At 39.1% G+C, this 21,575-nt stretch overlaps 1 protein-coding gene across 2 annotated transcripts in view; it reads left to right on the forward strand.

Annotated features, from left to right (window-relative positions):
• NLK (nemo like kinase) overlaps window positions 1-21,575 on the forward strand; it is a 52,779-nt gene that overhangs the window by 8,503 nt on the left and 22,701 nt on the right. For both annotated transcript variants that reach the window (XM_068415803.1, XM_068415802.1), the window contains exons 2-3: window positions 18,483-18,612; window positions 20,208-20,263. In XM_068415803.1, coding sequence (XP_068271904.1) covers window positions 18,483-18,612; window positions 20,208-20,263 — 186 coding nt within the window. The remainder of the gene's footprint in view (window positions 1-18,482; window positions 18,613-20,207; window positions 20,264-21,575) is intronic.

A 21,575-nucleotide genomic window follows, 5' to 3' on the forward strand; every position in this document is an offset into this window, starting at 1 on the left:
TTTTACACAGAATGTGAGAAATTTTCCCCTCTCTATTTTTGAAAGATTGAAGTGGCACACAGGGAACGCTACAATCTTCTTGCACGATCCGGGGATAGTTTATTTGGGTGGAGTGTGCAGCTGGGTTGCAACATTTAATCAGTTCACATCTGTATTCCACTGGGTTGAGCAAAGGTCCTTGGTGCTGACTGCGTGGTGGCCACCCCTATAACCATTCTGGTGTTAGGATTTCAGCCGAGATAAAGAATAAATTAAATTTTTTTCTACATTTGTTGGTTAATACCTTTGCTGTGTTTAGTTTTCTGTTAGTCTGATTTCTGTGCTTATTTCCTGACTCTGGAGATTTCCTGAGAATAGAACTGGCTACTTTGTTGAATTCATTGAAAAATTAAAGTCCTTGGAACAGAGAATAAGATGATACGGGGGAAATTTAGATTTTAAAATCCTTCTGGGGTCTGAGAAGCAATGTAAAAAGTAGGATCTGTCCTCAGAACAGCTTCTAGGGTTTACTGAAAACCCATTTATTTCTGGTCAAAAGCGTTCAGTAAAAAGAAGCTTGGCTCAGTTGCTGCAATTTCCTCTGTAACCTTTAGAATCTGAGAGTAAGCACTTGATTAAAGATTAAGTTATAAGTATTATTAGGAGAGTAATCTATCTGAAAATGTTTGGGTTTTGTTTCTGAAATTCAGGTATGTACTATGCCTGGTACTTAATAGCTGATGTCCATTTTAAATTTCTGTAATAGATTGTTTAATGACTGTGATCAATGACTGTGTTCGCTGTTGTTTAGTACCAGGTATTTACAAAGATATAATCACTTTCTGTAAACAAAATATAGTCTCAGTTTTCCAAGCTGTAGCTTGGATTTATGCCCGTTTGAGTCTGTCCTAACTTTCCTGTAAAGTTGGGCAATTCTTAAAGTAATAGATAATGTTTTTAGGTCATGCAGCCTTAGTGTTGGTTACAGTGGTAGAGACGCATTAGCACTGGTGTAGATTGTTGTGCTTGGAGTTAGATCTCGTCCCGTGTTACCAGTTATGGGAATAGCAGCGTACGGTGGTGTGTGTGCTGGAGATGGAGGGGAGCAGAGGCCAGTGGAGCGGAAGAGTGGGAGCTTCTAGGAGGAGAGACCTGGGATGGGGGTGGGTTAACTGGAGGTGCAGGACGGGGGCGATGGGAGAATCCTGCTGCGTGTGAAATGTCCCACTGGCCGGGGCCAGAACTGTGTCACGCGTCTGTCACTGATGACACTTCTCAACGATGACAGTTGTCTGGGTGGGAATAGTGCAGACTGGCTTTCAAACACAGGAGGAAGCTCTCGGAGTTGTCTAACGTGGATGTGGTCAGCTGTTCTACAAACAGGTGAGTGCGGTCGGTGCGGACGAACCCCCAGTGTTACAGTTTGAAAATATCTCACATGGGAGATGCTGGAAGTTTAGTTTTGTTGTGAGTCAAACTAGCTATTACATCCAATTTTGTAAAAGTAGGCCCCTGAGTGGGGTAGTAGATGCTTAAATGAAAGTGGCTTATGACAGGCACTACAAATATGTGTGTAAAGGATAGAGGCTTTTGTGGTCAATGCATTTATTTATTGACAATAGTATTTGACCATAATAAGCAGTAACAAGGAAAAAGAGAATGCACGTGGTAGTGGATGTGATGGGTAGTGAATAAGGTTGTACAAACCATAGCAATTATCTGCCGTCTAAATACAGAGAGGTTATAAAAATTAACGTCGTTGTTGCAGCAGTAAGCCATGTTTTTTAAAAAAATGACAGGGGTAACATATTTTCTTTATTTTTCCCCCCACTGTGTTCTGACTGTCCTTCTCATAACTTCCACCCCTTTTTCTTATTTTCCAGTGTTGTCTGTGGTACTTTGTGTGAAGTGCAGCTTATCAACAGCATATTTAAATGAAGAGAATAGTGCTTAGATACGAGGGCTAAACTGTAGAAAATAAATAGTGCTTCACTGTGGAGATCCCTAGAGCTCCATCCGTAGTGCCTTGTAGGAGTCACCTGGGAACGGGCAGAGTCTCCTGCTCTCTGGGAACGTTTGGCGTTCCTTAGTCTGTCACATACGCCATGGGAAGGGGCTACAGGCCGGCCTGTGGGTGTCACGTGTGTGCAAGTACTTGTGATTCAAGCGTGTAGATCACAGAGCTGAGTATCTTTTAGGGAAATCTCGCCTATGGTCCGAAATGCCCTAACTTGGCCAAAGTATCATATATTAAAGTTTTTACAGTGCTGATGTGTCTAATATTTGTTTATATATTGTAGAGTGCACTGATAGCCTTGATCCATCAAATTGTCAGCACGTTTTTCTAGGTTTCAGAGTTCTGTAATTTTGCTACAAGTTGCCTATTGGGAGTTTCAGTGATCATGGAAAAAAAGACAGTTGTGTTCAGCTGAACTCAGCTGTGTGAGGTGAGAGTGCGTACGACACGGTACAGGGATGGTGCTGGAGCACACGAGTGCACACAGCTTTGCAGGAGAGGGAACAGGAGACTCCACAAACGGCATTGGGAGGATACAGCCCTTTACCGAAATGCATTGCTCTTCAGTACACCCCAACACCAGAAAAATCTGGAGTTCGTTTTAATATTTAAAGCTATATCTTTTTTATTTTGTTATGTGAGAGTGATGGGTAGATGAAGGTAGACTCCTATCAGCCTTGATATTAAATAACCTCCATGGCTGTGGCTGACTTTGGAACATGGCCAGGTACAGTGTTTAAAAGTGCTTAGTAAGAATTTGAGCTTTAATCATGAGGGCTGTAGCAGAATCAGTGTGTCCTAGTAGTATCATTCTTTAATTTCCTGATGTGGTATTTTTCTACAAAGGCTTGGAAGCATATGTGTGTGAGTGGAATTTTTATGCTGTTTGTGATGTTGGATATAACACCAGAATGGTTATAGCAGGATCATTTTGTAGAATGTGTACTTTGATAAATTATCTTCTGTTATTTCTTTAATTTTCTTAGAACATGGCATGATGGTATTTGTGTAATTTGAAAAAAAAATAATTCAGAGCTTTCTGTTCAAGAACGCTTGCAGGAAATTTTGTGGAAGAGTGAAATACACTGGAAAATGTAGTCGTCCTTGGACGCTAGAGAAGGATTTTCTTTTCCCCACTCTCTTTCATATGCAAATACATTCTAATAGGAGCAAAAAAATTGCTCACCAGAGAAACGAATGTTTTAGTTTCCTTGTCATTTTGGAATGGTGCTATTCCAAATTTTAATCCTAAATCTATTCCTGGTTTCACGGCAATATTTTCCTTCATTATTCTGGCACCAGCAGGCGGTGCTCTTAGAGTTCTCATCATTTGGTCCAGTAAGTGTAGCATGAGAAGAGAGCCTTGGCTTAATGGGAGCAATAAAGCTGAGGACGGTATGGAACTGATGGTCCAGTAGTTATTCTGGCTTTGACCTACATTATCAGGTTTTTTCTGAAAAGCTACTGCCTTCCCCTTCTCTTTTGAAAGTTTGCATAGGGCTATAATGCGTTTTATTATTTTATTTAATATAAATTCTATGAATAGCAAAACTTATTCCATAAAGCTAGTAGCAATTTTCAGAAATGACCAATCTTCTCCGTGTGAAGTAATTGCTGAGACCTGTGCTAGCACTTGTTGAGCTCTGCAAGTGAGACTTGAAAGCCAGTCTAGTTCTGGCTTGGGAAGGAGAGAGTCTAGCGTGTGGTCTGGGTCAGTGGACTTTGGTTCACTGAAAACCATTTCATTTTTTCTTTTAACCGTTTTGATTCCTAATTAATGGGTTAAGGTTTATTACAGGAAATACAGGAAAAGTATTATCCCAGTCCATTCTGAACCCTTTTCCTTTATGTGTGGCACTTCTGTCTGGAGTGGAAGCTCACAGTGCGCTGACTTCTGAATAGAAGTGTATGTCTTGCTGTCTTTTAACAGAGTCCCTTTTTGGCTTCCTCCTGCCTTTGTTTTTAAAGGCCCTTGAGAACTGGTATGGAACTATTTGAAAGCCCTAAATAAGAGCACGCACCCCCCCGACATTACACAGTAAGCAGAGCAAAAGCATTAGGAAAAAGGCTGTTCTCATATAGCAATATAACTTCTCTTTGGATGCTTCTGTAAATTCTTGTTGGGTCATTTACTTCAGATCTCAGATTTGGAGGGAAATATCGTGCAGGTAAGCTTTATGGGAGAAGAAAGATAATAGATCAGTTATTCCCAGACTGCTTGCAATCCATCTTTCTTAATTTTATCAATTCCTAGGCTAGTGTTCTTAGGGAAAATGAACAAGAGAATTTTCTGAATCTCTTAGTGCTTTCTGCATCTGCTGTGTTCTCCCCAAGTGCTTTTGAAATCCTGTAGACCAGACCTCCTTGATGTTGATTTGTAGCTTGTGGGTATGTTGATGAAGCAAAATTATTCTTTTTGTTATTGTTCTGACTGACTGAAGGGACATAGATCAAATAGGTCACGGAAAGACAGGATATTCATTAAATTAATATGCATAATGTAATGCTGCACAAGGTTACAGATGTAGACTGTATAGAATACTTAGCATCGAAGCGTGCCTTCACTTCAACAGTTACTGCATCTGGCTTGAGCTGTGGCTGACGGCTTCAAGGGTGCCTCTGCAAACTAGCGCTTGACTCTTAGTGTACATTTAACAAAAAAAACCAGTCAAAACAATGTAAGAAAAATTGAGATGCTGTTGGTTTTTTTTTTAACAAAAGTGAGGAGTCTTCCATTCAATTAGCATTTTTCAAGTCATGATTCCTATTCCAATTGCAAGGATGTATCCAGAACAGAAAAGAATAGACACGGTCTGAAAGTGACGTCGTGGAAGAGGAAGATCTGCCAATAGTTTTTGTTAAGGGCACATGTCCTCTAAGTCATCATTCTGGACACTGATCTTGTAAACATGATGTACAATTAAAGGACAATGGAGTTTAAAGGTTTGTGTTTTTGTGTAGTTCAGCATATGTAAATGAAAAAAAAACCACAAACACAAAAGCAGCTGCGGGTTGTATCAAGAAAAATACCCAACTCTTAAAGTGGAATAAGCAGAATGAGTAATAAGTAGCATCTACCTTATTTTTTTGTCTAAATTCAAATTGTTGGGGAGAGAAGCTCCCACATAATAATTGCTGTTAATTTAAATAGGGAAAGCTCTGCTTTTCCTCGTCCATTGTTCCTTTCACTGTTTTGAATTGACCGAATGAATTCACTGTTACTGCCTAAGACATTTTCAAATTTTTTTGGATGCCTCATCCTTGCTGACAAGGATAGTAAATATCTGATTTGAAAGGCTCAGTTTAATTTAGGAGCTGCGTTTGGGTAAGGATGCAGTCTCACAGCATGTTCGTGGCAGCCCATCCACTGTCCCTGAGCTGGCATTCGCGTGGCGGTGCCCTGAACTTCAGTCTTCTGCTGAGCGCTGCTTCGCAAGTGAATATCCAGATCATGAACTGGAACAAAAGAGTATGAAATTAAGTATTCTAACAGAGACTGTCATAGAGCAATACTGATAGGCAACTGTATTTTTTTTTTAATCTATTTTGCCATAGGTCACCTGATTTAATTCAAGTGAATAAGACTTCTACCTAACAGCTTAACTAAAAGGAGTTTTAAATTATGAAATTAAATTTATAAAAGAAAAGTACCTTTTATTTGGTTTTTTTTTTTAAGTCGTTATAGATAGCTTAAGGTATCAAAGTGCTTTTCTGAGCATATTTGCTCATTGATTGTGTTTGTGGAAAGTCAGGATTAAGGTCTTCCACTGTGCTTTTGACAGCAGGGCACTGACGTACTTACCCAAGCTCATAATCAGAATTGCAGCTTTCCTTTTGCCCCTGCTGAAGGAGAAAAGCATTTGTGTTCTTTAGGTTTGGATTGTTTATTGTTTTCTGAAGCAGCTGAAGAAAAGTAGGTGAATGTTGACAGAATTGGGACCAGCCTTGACCTACTTGTGGCTTTTTCTCTGATCTCTGTCTTGGGCATGTCACCTTATCATTTTTATGCTACTGTTTACTCATCTAAAGCCTCATCTAAAACATAAGGAGCTGCAAGGTGTCTGGTAATTCGAATATTAAATGTATGGATCATCACTCCCACAGTTGTTCTCAAGAAGATTTTGTCACCTATCATATGACCTAGTAAAGGGAATCCTTCTGTAATAATTTTTAAACAATAGATTAGTATGAAATATACTTTGGGTTTACAGTGCTTTAGAGCCATTAATTTCATTCCCCTTTGAAATTCTCCATTTTCTTCCAAGAGTCTGTATTTTACTTTAGAATGTCCCAAGACTGGAATTACACCCATGGGAGTGATTTATGTTATCACGAGGCTTTTGGCTGACTCAGAATAGAGAAACATATATTAGGACGCTAAAGCTCGTGAAGTGTTACAAAGGTAGAAGGTTAAGGTGAAAAGCTTGAACTTTGACAAGCACAATACTGACTGCCAAATGCTCAGTACCAAGCAGTTACTTAAAAAAAAGTATAGACAAGGACTTGCTTTTACCTGAAAATTTAGATTTTTCAAATTTTACAGTATTTCAGTCACTTGAGTAGTAAGTCAAACGATCTCTCACAGAATTATCAACCCAATGAGCAATTGCATTGGTTACACATTCTGCTTGTCACAGACATGAAAGACTTAAAACGTCTTGTATTCCTCTCAGCAGGCTGTTAATTCAAAGGTACTATTTACCTGTCTGTTTTAGTCTGTCACTCTAATATCTTAATATTTCTGAAATTGCCTTTTGAATCTAATGAAAAGGAGTGGTTATGGCTCCAATGTAATTGAGACTGTCAAGGAAATAGGTGGAATTTTTACAGCACTGTGAGACTTGATGGTATGTGACAGAGGATCATTCACTTCACTGGTCCATGGTAATGGGAGACTGACGTCTCTTTAAACTCCCTGTTAAGAAATATAAGCCTGATTTTTTTCTTTTTTTTTTTTCTTCTTCGCAAGGTTGTGGATCTTTCTTAAATCTTCATTAACATATACTAAAAATAAAAAGCACTTCTTTCACATTCCAAAAATATCCCACAACCCTGAAGCATCTTCTGGATTGTACAGGTTGTTTATTTCACACTTGTGTTTTGACACATCCCTTCTGTTCCTACAGTAATTCAAAGAAAGAATGACTGTGCAGTGTTGATCGCATTGAAATCTTTACACAGGAGAAAAAAATAGCAGCAGTTTGCAATAATTTACATGAGTAAAATGTACAGAGGAAGCATCAGAAAAACTTGACGTCCGCTTGCCTGGTACACAATGACAAGGAAGCTGCCGTTAGGGTAGTTGGGCTCTTTAGCACTATTGTCAAAATATACAAAGGATTATCTTCAGTTTGAGTTGCCATTATGAGAAAAAGCTGTGTTGTCTCGGAAGGAGGTAGCACTGAAAGAACTGCCATCAGATGTGCTGTTTGTTTTTTTTCCTTAGATTTGGTTTATTCAGTAGAGGAGGAATTGAGACATCTCTGGTTCGTGTTTACTTGGGCCATTGTTAAATGTTGGTGTTGGGAATTACAGTACCTTATAAGCTTAATGTATATTTTAAGTAGTATTTTAAAGTTCTGTGATTCTAATATCCATTCCCGTGCAGGACAGATACATAAAAGTACTGTTGTCTAAAATAATTTCTGGTAAACGGAACGGAAGAGAGAGTGGCAACTAAGAAATATTCAGAGTTGCAATACTGTATTACTGTAATAAATATTTGTATTGTGATAAGGAATGGGCAGGATATAAGTTGAAACTTGAAAGGTCAGTAAATAAGATTTGCCTCTTCCAGGTAAAAACCTTGATGAATGTTCATAGATTTATCATTACTACAGAATTTGGGGAGACAAATATAAATAGCAGTATTTCATAAAATTAAAAGGTACTGTGAGCCTCATACAACAAATATATCACAGTCCTGAGGCTTAATACTTAACCAACAGATACAGCTATTTCCCTTGGTGGTAGCAGAGAACCCTGGAGTGTAATTACTTCGGAGTGAAGTACTGCCTTTCAAATATTTGTTGCAGACTTTGGTTTGAAAACTCTTCTGATTTTTTTCATATGCTGGCAAACAGCCAAACATGATGAAAAAGATGAATGGCTGAAATGGGGTAGATTTAACCTGGGAGATGAAGTATTGAGATTTTAATTGAGATGAGGTGTGGTGCTGGTTCACAGTGATTATTGTGTGGCTTCAGGGGAGTAATGAGGCAAAAAAGGAGTTTAGTCGCTGTTTTTTGTCGCTTTGTTTTGTCCCTGTCCCCCCACCCAAGGGGGTGGTTGGGAGGATGAGAGGTGCAAGGGAAGCTGATAGTGAAACTGAAGATGTTGGAGATAGTTATTGTGGGAAGCCAGGTATCTACCTAGAGGGTACGACCAGAGACCTTATTAACCTGCTTTGCTACGGAGGTGCAAAAATACTCCAGGAACTGTGCCAAAGCCTGGAGGCTTGTGGGACTTGGAGAAGAAGGTTTCTCATTTGGGTTTTCCTTGGTTGGCTGGTGGGAATGGGAATAGAGGCCAGGAATTGGGCCAGGAGTGTAGTAGTTAATGTAATTGTGGTACACGCTTGAAAAATAAAGAAGAAAGAAGTACAAAAACACGTGGAGATTTATATGTTTATTGGGCATGTTATTTATTTATGAACATCACAGACCTTACAGGGCTATGCCATTGACTGAAAAAAAAAATAATTGCTTTTATGGAATTAAAAAATGTATCCGAATAAATGTCCTGTGTAGTGTAATAACTTATTCTAGCTGTGGTTCATATAGGCGGTTGAGAAGTAAATAAAAAGGCCTCAAGCATAGCCAGAAAATTTTGTGTAAATGGGGAAATAAATTTGATTTGGAAAGCAGTTTCAATTTTAAGCTTCCATGAAGGAAGACAAATTAAACATTTTTAAAGATATTAACCGTAACTGTATCCCTTTAATTTTGTATCCTTTCTTTTAAGTAAGATACTCTGAATCCATTTTTGTTCAAGGAGACAGATTTCTCGCAGTAATCAGTTTTGCTTTTAGCTCTGATTTTTAAAGAATAAGTGATAATGGCGCACATGCTTGAGGGTGTGATTAGAACGCAGCATTAAAAGGCTTTTTAGGACATCGATGGTTGAAAAAGGAGCTCTGGAGAGGTCTGCATTTGGCAGCTGAGCGTGAATAAAGCATACCTTTGAAGTGTGGGGTGAAGAACAAGTCGCTTAACCCTTTCCCATGAAATACCTTCCAGTGAAAGTTAAATCTAGGTGTTTTCTTCAGGCTCATCTGGGAGTTACACATTAAATCTCTCAGCCTGTGTGCGGTCTGTTCTTTCCCTGAGGGAATCCTGTTCCTCTAAAAGACCACCTGTCAAGAGGATATGTTAGAAAGACTTGGCTGGTTGGAGTAACTTACAGTACAGGGTTTTTGGAGTGCCTTTGAGTATTTTTTTATTACCTTACAGTATTCTGTGGAGTATGGTGAGGAAACTTCATGAAATGCTGAGAATGCACATTGGTAGTAAGTTAATTAAATTGTCTTTTTTTTATAATCTTCTTAAGGAACTTATTTTCTGTTCAGTGTCTTTAAAACACACACAAACGGTTGTTCAAACGCAAATTCCTGGATATAAAATCTGCTTTACTTGCCTAAATTTTAGGAAATTATTTAGCTGGTAGAATATATTTTTGTAAGTTCCAGACATCTAAAAGTGTAAGAAGTTTTTGCTTTTGTCTGTGAACACCTTCACCCAACTTATATCGATCCACATCAGTCTGCAGATGACTTCTTGTCTATTTAATATCAAGTGATCTGTTGTGTGAATGAGCAGTGAAACTGGTGCAAAACTCCTGAAGCTGACCTTCCTTTAAAAATTATAGCTAAGATTATAGCTTATATGTGTGTGCCTTTTCCTTTAAAAATTATAGCTAAATCTCTCATTTAAAGGAGATTAAAGAAATATCTCCTTTAAGCGAGATTGTATCAGCTTTTGCATCTCTTAAACAATGCATGTACAGCCAGAGGGTGAAACACATTATAATACCCTGCTAATTGCACGAGTGTGTGTGCGAAAACTCTCTTGTTATGAAAAATCCAACAAAAACAAGCCCTAACTCCCTTCTAATAATACCACTCAATTCCCATTTCTCACTGCAAGGGCAGCCTGTCGCCCCGCTAACGGGGCAGGGTGTAAGGTGGTCTGTAAAGGACAGCACTATCAATTCAGACTTTGCACACAGGGGAAGAAAAGGCTCATGTAAAATTAAGAAATTAGGGTCCTCAAATCAGCAAGCTGTGGTTATCTCCGCTTGAGGCTTTGTTTTGAGCTGGTTCTCTGCAGGTAACTGGTAGGGTGAGGCATTTGGAGAGAAACAGTTCGTGTGTTACCTAAGAGCCCTCTAGAAGAGATTAATCCCACCTATCCCTCTCCGTATTCACTGGACAGAGCCGGTGCGACTGACTTAGATCATATTTGACATACGCTTAAGCTGTCATCAGTACTGAAAAGCAGTCTGTCTGTCTGCCCCTTTGTCTCACTACTTATTTTCCTGCTTTCTGCTCCCTTGTGCCAGCACAGCCGTCTGCACGGCCACACGGCGAGCCAGATCTCCGAGCCCAGCAACACCCCTTACCCAGGTTAAGCGTGAGATTGGAAAATTGACTTTTAGGCTACTAAAGTTAGACAAAATGATTTAGCGTTTGAATAATTTAACTTCCATTAAGAATTGTCACAAAGCTTTAAAATGTATTTTGAACGCGTTGGTGAACGCCACCTGTGGCAGTCAGGAGCCGCTCTGGAAGACGAGCTCTGCAGTCTGTGATTGGGGAAAGGACTTCTGTTTATTAGGCGAGGTCCCTGGGGAATCTAGAACATTACCTTCGTCCTGTCTCACTTGTATTTGAGGGTTTATAATAGTAGAATTGTTAAAGCAGCTACTTTGCCATGCTTAAAAACTCAGTATATGTGTATAAATTTCCTTTTATTCTTAATAAGAAATCTATTGTTAGATGTGCATACATATATCGTTTTGTTTTGTTAATGATCTCACACGTTATGTGTGTGCTTTCCTCACCTCTCCCCCTGCTGCCTAGTAATCCATTCAATGTTGTTGCTCAGTTTTGTCGTGTTTTAGTAGAGACACACTGGATCTGATGGCCTGCTCCTGTGTGTGAACTTCATGTACCCAATCAAACACATCCCAGATAAGTGATCTGGTAACTGCACACCCTCTCCCTGCCCTTTCACTTCAGGCTTGGGAATCTTTTGGTTTTGTGAACTTTTCTAAAGGATTTGTTATTTCCTCCCGTGCTCAACTATATTTTGAGATATGCCAAGATGTGATTGATTGTTATTATAAGAGTATAAAATGCCTCTAAGCATTTGCCAGGCAAAAGCAGAACTCTTTTACCTATTAACCTCAGTAGTTTTATTTTAAACTGTTTGTGGCATCATGGATTTATTGCAATACTGTGTACTTAAAAAGTGGTATATTGGGTATCACATGCCCTTGAATATGAGCTGCATTATTTGGTTAAAAGTGGTATATCAAATATGCTTGGGTGAGCAGCTGAAATGCTTGTGGGACCAGGTTTGTTACATATCTTAGAGTAAGACTTTCTGGAAAACATCTGCGTGATTAAGAGTCAAGCAACTGAGGAAAAAAGTTCACTGATGACTAAGAAAAACTTGGAAAGTAATCCTGTGAAGTGCCCCCCGTTCTGATAAGTTCTGATGTGGATTTATAGGTATTCTCTATAAACACAAGGGAAGGTTCACTTCCCTCTTAGAACAAACTCCATGAGCAGTTTCCCACACCGCCCCCGAGAACATTCTTTCATTATCTTGTTTCTGTGTAATAATTGCCATGGAGTAGTCACAAACTTGTTTTTCTACCAGTTGAAACTATAGAACAATGCGTATGTGTTGACCTGGATTCAGAGAGAGAAAAAGTTACCCTTGGCATAGTCTCCACCTTGAAAATTTGCCATCATAGAGGGTTGCTGAACACTTATAATGTGTAATTGAAAAGGCTAAATGCCTGCAAGGATTCTTGGGGAGTACTGGTTTGCTAGTGAAAAATGTTACCTGCAAAGTCGACTTGGTCATTAGTGACACGGGACTGAATTACAGCTGTAGAGAAAGGTATAAATGTTCTGGTCGGTTTGACTATCTTTTAAAGAAAAGATAAAACAAAAAATATAGAAAACAAAAAATATAGTTGTTCTTGTTGTATAATGGGCAGGTTTAGATTTATTAGTGAATACAGGACTAGATATGGAAGAATTAAACAAGAATGACTGTAAGTGCCGTGCAGCCCTTAGTCCAGAACACGTGTAATACCTTCTGGTTAGGTGCAGAAGGCTCAGCTGTCAGCCTGGTTGTGGGTTTGATGATTTGGTGTGAGCCCAGGTTAATTGTACTGACAGACTTGTAATTGCTGTGAAAGCAAAATGTGTGACTTGGTTTAAGAGTATTAAAAGTAGCTTTTTGCAGTGGGTTATAGAGTGTAATAAAGAATCTTAAATGTTTGGGTGTTCTCACATAAACTTTGGAATCATACAATTCTTAGAGGCATGATTAAAGCCAAACTAGGTATTCCTTGGTATTTTTTCCCCCTCCAAATTTTATTTATTAACTTATTTTTTGCTCCATACATAGATATAATTTTTTGCTAAGTTATTTTTAGTTTAAATCTTGGTGTCTTATCTCTATCCCCAGCTACAGTTGATGTTTAATAAGTGAAACCTTTGCAGACTTCAGTAGTAGCTTGAAAGAGTGCCCCATTGACTCGGTGCTGAGTGATGGATAGATTCCCTGCCTGCTGTTCACTTTACTGCCAGATTCACCTGGGGTGTAATACCCTAACAAAGCCGAGCAGGGAATTGAAATGTGTTCTTATGAGAACAGCAGTGACTAAAGCTGCCTTTCTAGTTGTTCTCTCAATTAGCTCCTAGGAGATTTCCGTGCTTTTCTAGTTTCTCTTGGGGATATGTGACCTGATAGCGTATTGCTATAAATAATTATTTTACTGGTATCAAAGTGGGTACTGTACACAAACAGAAAGCAACATTTTCATCATCTTTTGTGGATGCTGTAAATAACCAGTTTTTCAGACAGGCTTTTTTTCTTTCTCTCTTTCTTTCCTTTTTCTGTTCTTCTTTGGAATGCAGTCCTGACTTTTCTGATCTTCATAACTTTGATTGTTAGTTTTGTGCTCCCCATTGAAGCTGAATTGGTAGTGAGCGGTATAAAGCTCCCAAGCTAAGGCAGGGGGGTGAGGAGCAGTGTGAAATTGTGGCAGCTGTGGGGGAAAGAGTAGGGAATTGCTTTCAAGCTGGGTATTGCAGGTGATCATTACTTGTTTGTAGAAGTGGGTTATTTAAAAGAAAAAAGAAACTGGCCTCAAATGTATTTGCCACAGCAACCCCATTTAACTCCTTCCTTTATCAGAGACTACAAGAAGAGCACCAGGAAAAGTCTGTTCACCTAAACTGATTTTTGCTGTATGGAAGCATTTGAAAAAACAGAGAGCAGACATAGCAGTCCTTGCTTACACAGCTGTGATGAGGTTTGACAGTTCTGCAATGCATTTAGCTCTTTTTGGTTTTTAAATGGGTCCCGCAGCTAGTGAAAATGAGTGTTGATACATCTGTGGTAGCTATCAATATAAATCAGGGTTTTGTATTACTTGATTAAAGACCGACCATTTTATCAAACCTTTCACACTCGCTAACGAGGCCACGTGAGAGCTACACACATGGGAGAGAGTAAGCAGCAAGGGGACGCTGATGGTCACCGGCATCGGTTGCCTGATTGTGTTCTGACTTAACAGGATTTAGTATTCCTGGGTAAGTGTCGTTGTGGATACTGAACTGAAGAGCTGTGGTGCTTTGAGGGGCAAAGCGCCGTCACTCTGGCTTGGGAATCAGTACTCAAAAGTTTTAATTCTATACCTTCAGTCAGAGAGAAAAAGATGGATATCCATTTCATATTTTTGGGGTAGTGGTTGAAAGGATTTTTAGGCATTCAGCAATTACTTTCATATCCATGTAATCTCTCTAAGATAGTATTTTAAAATGTTTTCCTTTTTTTGATAAAGGAATTAGGAAGGAGGTTAGACAAAGTACAAGCTTAATACCAATAGGAAAAAAAGAAGTTTTGCAGTTTGTATTACTGTTCATGTGTAATTAACATAGATTTATGAGAACTTTAATTTGGGCAACTATAAACTGCCTCATGACTTCCTGCAGAGCAGATATAACCTTGCTCAGCTGTAGGTGGTCAACATTCACGTCCTAAAATTTATTTTCAATCTGAACTAGTGTTTGTAAAAGCTGACTGTTGGATTCTTGTGTTTGTATGTGACTCACATAATTCTGTAGCAGTACAGCTGAAGAGAGTGTTTCAAACCCATAAAAATTCCTATTTTAGGTGTCTTTTTACAATTACCTCCACATCAAACTCTCTGTTTTTCATTCATCTATTGGAACTCCAGAGATGACTTTCTCTGAATTTGTGTCTTGGATTCAGATTTTTAACTTTGAATATATTACTTTCCCAGTCTAGACCCGTATCACCTCCATGGCTGCTGGTAACACAGCTCATAGGCAACTGGGAGAAGCAGGAGGTGTGCATTTGGCTGTGGTTTCAACATGTAGATGCCATTTGATTTAGGTGATGAGGTCAGACTGCTTACTTTAAACAGTTGTTACGGCTTAATTTAAAAATCGTCACAGGCACAACTACAGAGGCAGTGTAATTGAAAATCAGTGAATGCAGTAACTATATTTAATGTTATTCTGTATTTTAACATTTCCATCATTTCAGTGTGAGAGGAGTACTTCTGTTCTTTTAGAATAATGTATTGAATTTCAGACTTTGCCTGAAAAAGTTTTGGGTTACTATTCTAAAACTGAATTCTGTTATTCTGTTTAAATATTTCATTAGCATTTGGAGTGACTATTTTAATCTATAATTCAATTAAAAGGACACCTTCTGAGGTCTTCTGGTAATTTTGTGTGGAGGTACGGCACTATCTGAAGAGTTTACGTGAGTGTAGGTTATAGTTTTTAATAGTTTGATTTTTAGACTAATGAAAATGTTAGCAGTTCTTTAAATTTCATTTTATTAGATAGGACTGTGTAAATAGATTTGATATGGTAAAAATCAGATGTTTGTTCAGTCTATGCATTACAAGCACACTGTACGTAATATTCAAATAATTTGTGTGAAGTTTAGTTTGACAAGTAACTGGTCATTAAGACAGAGGCTTCGAACAGGGCCGTTTTCACGGGAGGTTGGAAGCTGCCTCCGGAGCTGTTCGTTATCGGTCCAGCCTGAGCTTCGTTAGCGAATACCGATGGGATAACCCGCGCGTGGGGGAACCAGGGGAGCTCAGCCCAGCAAGCCTTTTGGCAACAAAGAAATAAAAGCATTCCTCTGTAACAGGCTTCAGCACTTATCTCTGTTCTCTGGGACTGTTTGTGCTGAACCGAAGCAGCTGCTACCCTGAGTTAAGGGAGAACAAACTCAACACGGCGTGAAATTACTGCACTTCCATTCACTTCATTAGAGTTATGTTGTTACCAGCTACAGGCATGACTGGTCTTTGCATGAATAATAACAAGAAATGCTACTTTGTGAGTTTTACCTTAAAACATTAACAAGACGCAATGCAAACTTTGAAACCATGTGTATTATGGTCCGTCTAATAATATATATTATTGTGTTTTTCTTGTGGATTGCTGGAATAATATTTATACTTATAAGATTTGGAAAAAGGCAGATAGGAAGTTTCTAAACGAAAACATGGCTAAAGGCTGGCTATTAAAAATAACTCCGAAAGGTCTTGAGTGTAGGTTCCCAAAGCAGTGTTGCTGCTACTAGAACGTGCAACCTCTGAGGTGTTTATCATGGGGGAGGAGAACCAGTACCCAAATCCACACGTGCCAAGTGGATGATTCCCCCTTGCTCAGTTAGAAATGAACCAGCAAGCAAGTGGAAACTTGTTTTGGTGTTTATTCCTCTTCCAGCAGATCGGTTTCATCAGGTTGAATTTCAGAAACAACTCTGTCGCCTGCCTTAATTTCAGTGTCATCTTGTTGTGCTGCTGCAACAGTGAGACCTGAACGTGGCTGAAACTCCACCATGTGCAGTGCAGCGGGGCCGCTTTTCACCTCCGCATGCTCAAATCCCTGGTGCACTTTGTCTGAAAAGCCTTCAGGACATTGGTAACTCGGGAACACCTGAAGAGCAGAGAGGACTCACACATGCTTTGCCAGTGCAGCAGTGTAGGATTTTCCTCTTATTTTAACTGTACTGTTGAAAATAATGCAGCTGAGGAAGGTGCTTGTGGTCTGCCTAGGTATTAACAGTCATTTGAGAGGAAATTTCGTGTTGTCAAAGGTCTCAGGTCTTGCATTTGTGTGATACCTCGGTGTATCATCATTGCCACCCACTAGTGGAATTTCTTCCATAGCTGTGGACATCCTCTTGATAGCAGTTGTGTGTGCGCAGTGGTCAGCAAGTGTCAAAACCCCAAAGGGAAAAATTAGTAATTCAGTAGCATCTGCAGTGTCATCAGTGAGGATTTTTGTGAATAAAATATTGCAACTTTGTTTTCGTAGCAAGAATATATCCATGTAATTCCCAGGAATCAGCAGGTTTTAAGTTTTCTTTTACAGGTTAGAGGTTTGGTGGATTTTTTTTTTTTGTTAAAGCTGGTAAAAACTTGGCGAGGGCCAGAAATGCCATCTCATAAAGAGAACACCACCACTAATTAGCTGATCAGTGGTGCTTGACCTTGTGAGCAGTGGGAACTCTCAGCTCATGCTGGGATCAAATTTATATGAGTTTATGAGCCCCTGCCTGGTACTGGCCCTGCTGTGTGTTGTTCAGAACCTGCCGCTGCTATAATCTTAAAGCCACGGGCCAGCCTGAAATGTCCCTGCTCGTGATGAATAGTACCTTGTTCTGCAGACAGACTCACTGAGGGTCCCCGTCCTCGGTGAATGCAGTTACTGTACAGGGGGAGGGAGGATATTTCGGTCTGGCCCACGGCGAGTGCTGAGTTGCAGGAACAGTGGATTTGCTGTAGCTCTTCCAGTTTTCATTCCCTTTCTTTCCAGTTTAGGCTGGAGGCAAGAGGCAAAGGTCCTGGAGAAAATAGGAAACATATTGTGAATTAGAAGGCCTTTTCAGATTCTTTTAAGCTCTGTGTTTCCCACCACAGAAGTAGTCTTGTATCAACTTTCCCGAATCCCCCTCTGCCCCTTCTTTATGATATAAGTGCGCAGCGGCTACTAACAAGTGTTGTACTCGAGTGTGTGGGTAGTTCTGCTTTGACCCCCGAGGACTAGTATCAGTGGCTGCTTCTGACTTTTTGGATTGATTGAATTGTTTTGTATTTTGAAGTCAAGGCAAAGATTTGATTACCCCATTCTGATTTTTTATTTAGATACTTAGAACAGCATGGATGTGAGATGAAGGCGGCAGCCTTCCGTGTTGTCTGTAGGAGAGTCGCGTGATGGATAGAAAAGCCAGCTACTTTTTAAGGACACATGTAGTCATCAGGGTACATAGCTGGATGTAGATTCTTATGTGCTTATGGCGTTGCACTGAGAAGAAAGTTATTTTGGTCATCCCAATAAAAATCTGCAGAAAAAAATGAAGGTTTCCTAACAAGTGAAGATCTAGAAACCCTGTTTTGTCGTGGGGTTTGAGAGGCCTCACCTGAAAAACCATGATTGGAACTTGCTCTAGTTTTATGGTTCTCATTATAAAATTCTATTTTCAGAATCTAATTACTTTAAATTAAAATACTTGCCATGGGTAAAGCACCTTATAATTTCTGCACTACTATACTTGCATCCCCTAAGCTCGATGGGAGAACGACAGGTATCATGCCTGGTTTACATTTGTGGAAACTTAGATACCACGTGCTGTTGCTTCTCCAGATGTAAAGTGATTTAGTGATAGATCAAGTCATAGTCTTACACTTGCCAGGGTTCTGTCAGAATGGGATTATTAACTTTTTTTGCCCTCTTAGGAAGAAGAAAGCAGTAGACCCGACAAAATCAAATCTGTGTAACTGAGAAAAAGTTTTACTCTTAATAAGATCTTTTTTGGGAGGTGAAGGAGAGTTGATTGTCTCATCTGCTCCTCGGCTCAAGGTGTTGATCTAACTTTGAGCTACAGCGTATGCCAGTGGCAGGCAGTATACGCGCTGAGGTACGTGTGTCCAGCCGCTCAACAGCTACCAGGCTTGCCTGGGTGTGTGTATGTGTGCTCTGATCACAGAACGGTCACACTACATTAAATACAGACTCTAGTACGGTACATAATGCCCTTCGCTTAATACTTTTTTCCCAGAAGTGTCTTCGCATTGTTTTGACTCACCGTCTAAGTTGAGAATGATAAGAACTCTAAAATACTCTTTTCTGATTTAGAAAAAAATGTCTAACAGTAGTATGTGATGTTCTAAATCTTTTATTCTGTAGGTCAGTAACAGATCCACGAGATGGAAAGAGAGTTGCACTCAAAAAGATGCCCAACGTCTTCCAAAATTTGGTCTCTTGTAAAAGGGTCTTCCGGGAGTTGAAGATGTTGTGTTTTTTTAAGCATGACAATGTAAGTAAATTCAAAGTAATTTTGAAGTCTTTGATAAAACCTAATTGTAAAATGGAGCTATATATAACAGAATTATTTTTTTCTTGTAAGTTACAGAATATCTAAAATGCTTTAAAAGCTCTCTGATTTTACAGTTGTCAGATTTCCTGGAAACTCAGATATTACTGTTGCAAACACTATAAAAAATGAAATTATCAAGAATCTAAGGATATTCATAATTTCCCTTGCAAAATGTTTGCAAATGGACAGGCAATACACTTCCACCTAATCTTATTTTAGGCTTTAGATAAATGTCAGTCTGCACAAAGCTATGTCAGCTGGAGATGCTTTTGCTTCCAAGCTATTTCTTACTCCATATTCCTCTCCCCTTTGTTGGAGTTTATTGTGCTCTGAGTTCTTCTAGCAGAGTGCTTGTGCAAGCACTCCCAAATCTGCTCTAGGTAAAATCAGCTAGGTTAAGTTAAAACGTTTAAAATATTATTTGAATTGACCCATACCGTTGTGACTGAAGTGAATCAAAAAGTACTTAGAGAAACTGTTCCACAAGTGCAACTGTGGATGTGGTAACCTCTCCCACTGAGGAGCAGTAACGAGCATCTTGGGAGTACTGTCTCCTAGTGGGTTGGGATCAGGAAGTATCTGTTTCAGAACCTTACTTCACTGGTTTTCCTCCTGGTTTAAAGTTTACCTTTTTTTCTCTGAGGGTATCGTATTCCGAGAAAGATTTTATTTGTGGTTAAGCACTGGATCCAGATAAGTGGTGGTGTTCGTGGGGGACTGCCTTGCAAGCCTGTACCGGATTGCAGAGTCCCCCCTCCACCACTATCCAGTCCTTGGGAGACAGATTCTGGGACAAGATTCTTTTGAACTCGTACCTTAAACTGCTCCTCACCAAGGTCTTCATTATAGAGAAGATTTTACTGAGGACTATAAGATTAAATAAAAGCATCTCTGTAAGCAGTCAGAAGTTGAGCCTGATAACCACTGAAGTTTGTGTACTTCACCTAAATGTCGTAGATGTTCCTAGGACAGGATCTAAGAGACTACACCAAGGCAGTATTTTTTCCTGTGAGAGGATGTAAATTCTCTGCTGCTGCTTTTCTACCCTTTTGCTTTGCACAGAGAGCTGAGCTGCTGGTTCAGAATGTGAACAGCTTTGGGTTTTGTAATTCCCATTTTGAAGCGGTGTATCACAAAACTCTGAAAGGTGAAAGGCAGAACAAAGTGTAGTATCTTTTGCCTTTGGACTTCTTTGCTAGAATTACTTCTTTCAAATATTTTATGGTTATATATATTTTTGAAATAAACCGATTTTTATTGGGTAGGTAGATTTAAGCTTTTAAGCTAGTACATGAACAGCTGGAAAAAGTTTTCTTGAATTCAAAAAAAAAAAAAGAGACAGACCCTGAATGTACAGAATGTCTGACTTGGTGGGCTACTAAATTCACATATCTAGTGAGACAGAATGTTGGTCTGTCTGTGTGGGATACAATAAAGCTACGCTCTGTAAGGAAGGTGCCATCTGACTGTCTTTTTGAAAGGGATTTGGTTTTGTTTGACTGGGATAGGTCTTGATCTTGTGTGGTGTTTCCTAGGTACTCTCTGCCCTCGACATACTCCAGCCTCCACACATTGACTATTTTGAAGAAATGTATCCTAAATGTAAAATAGAGCATCTTACTTGAGGTAGGTGTAATTTTCATTAGCTTAGAAACTGCAAGTAGTTGGTGGAATCTGTGCAATAGAACGACGACAACCTTGAGCATGTATCTGAACAGCTTTATTTAAAGAAGTGAATCTATACTATCAAGAACTCTTAGTTAATGTTAACAGTGTAACTAGTTGGGTTGTGGCTTTCCTTGTTCAGCCTCTAGCTCGATCAAGAAAACAGATTTCACACAGATATATGTGCTGTTTAACACGTCGCTGATACAAAGGTACATGCTGTCCATGGGTAACTGCGTTAGAAAATTGAATTTTAGTACATAACTTGACATGAGAATGTCATGTTTTGTTCTGGTTTTTTCCTTTTTCGAAGTTCGTTTGGGTTATCTTCTATTTTGGGGGTGGGAATTTCTGCGTTCTTAAATCGTGAAAAGTCAGTCATTGAGCTGAGTAGGCTCTTACTGACTCTTGTTGGAAGAGAAGTAGGGTGACTCAAAGCAGGTTGTCTTAGTACTTACTCTAGTTTTTAAATTGGTAGAAATTACTCTATTGCAGTGATTTAAGTAAAGATTTTCATGGTATAGAGAAAGTATCTAGAAATATTGTAAGATTTAGAACAAAAAATTATTTTAAATAGGGGTAATTCTGTTCTCTGCAGAGACTTTACTAGCTACAGACCAAGAATCATAATAAAGACTGTCTGCCTAGATTAATCCCACTGTCTGTTCTCTTCTTTATGCTATTTCAAAAATTTAGCATGCTAAGATCCATTCTTCGAGAAGTTTTTTAGCTAATAAAAAATGAACTCGATAATTAGCACTGAATAAGAGTATTTGTTTGTATTTTATTTTTTATGTATGTAGGAAAAAGCTCTGCACCAGACTCCTGCCCGTAACAGTTTTAAGATTATTTGCAGAGCTTTATGAACTGTTCAGATATTTTTACAACATCCTGTTAGTAACAAAATATCCTTTGTAAACTTCAGTAAAAATGGTATTTTAGAGAGCAGATAATCAAATATCCTAACACACTGACATTTCCGTCATCAAATCAGCATTTCAGTACAGGGATCTGCCGTACAGCTGGGGTCAGCTAATAGACTTGTGTGTTTTCTGTGGAAAACCCCAAAAGCAAACACTGAAAATTAAACTCAGTGCTGAGTAGTTGAAAGCGAACACTTGAATCGTAGCATGCTCAGTTACGTGTCATCTCATACTGCTGCTGCTTCTACAGCTTTGGTTGCAGTCTTTCAGGTTTATAATTCACAACCAAATTATGCAAATAAAAACTTCCTCCCA

This window comes from Nyctibius grandis, chromosome 18 (assembly GCF_013368605.1).
Source record: "Nyctibius grandis isolate bNycGra1 chromosome 18, bNycGra1.pri, whole genome shotgun sequence".
NCBI classification, from domain to species: Eukaryota; Metazoa; Chordata; class Aves; order Nyctibiiformes; family Nyctibiidae; genus Nyctibius; species Nyctibius grandis.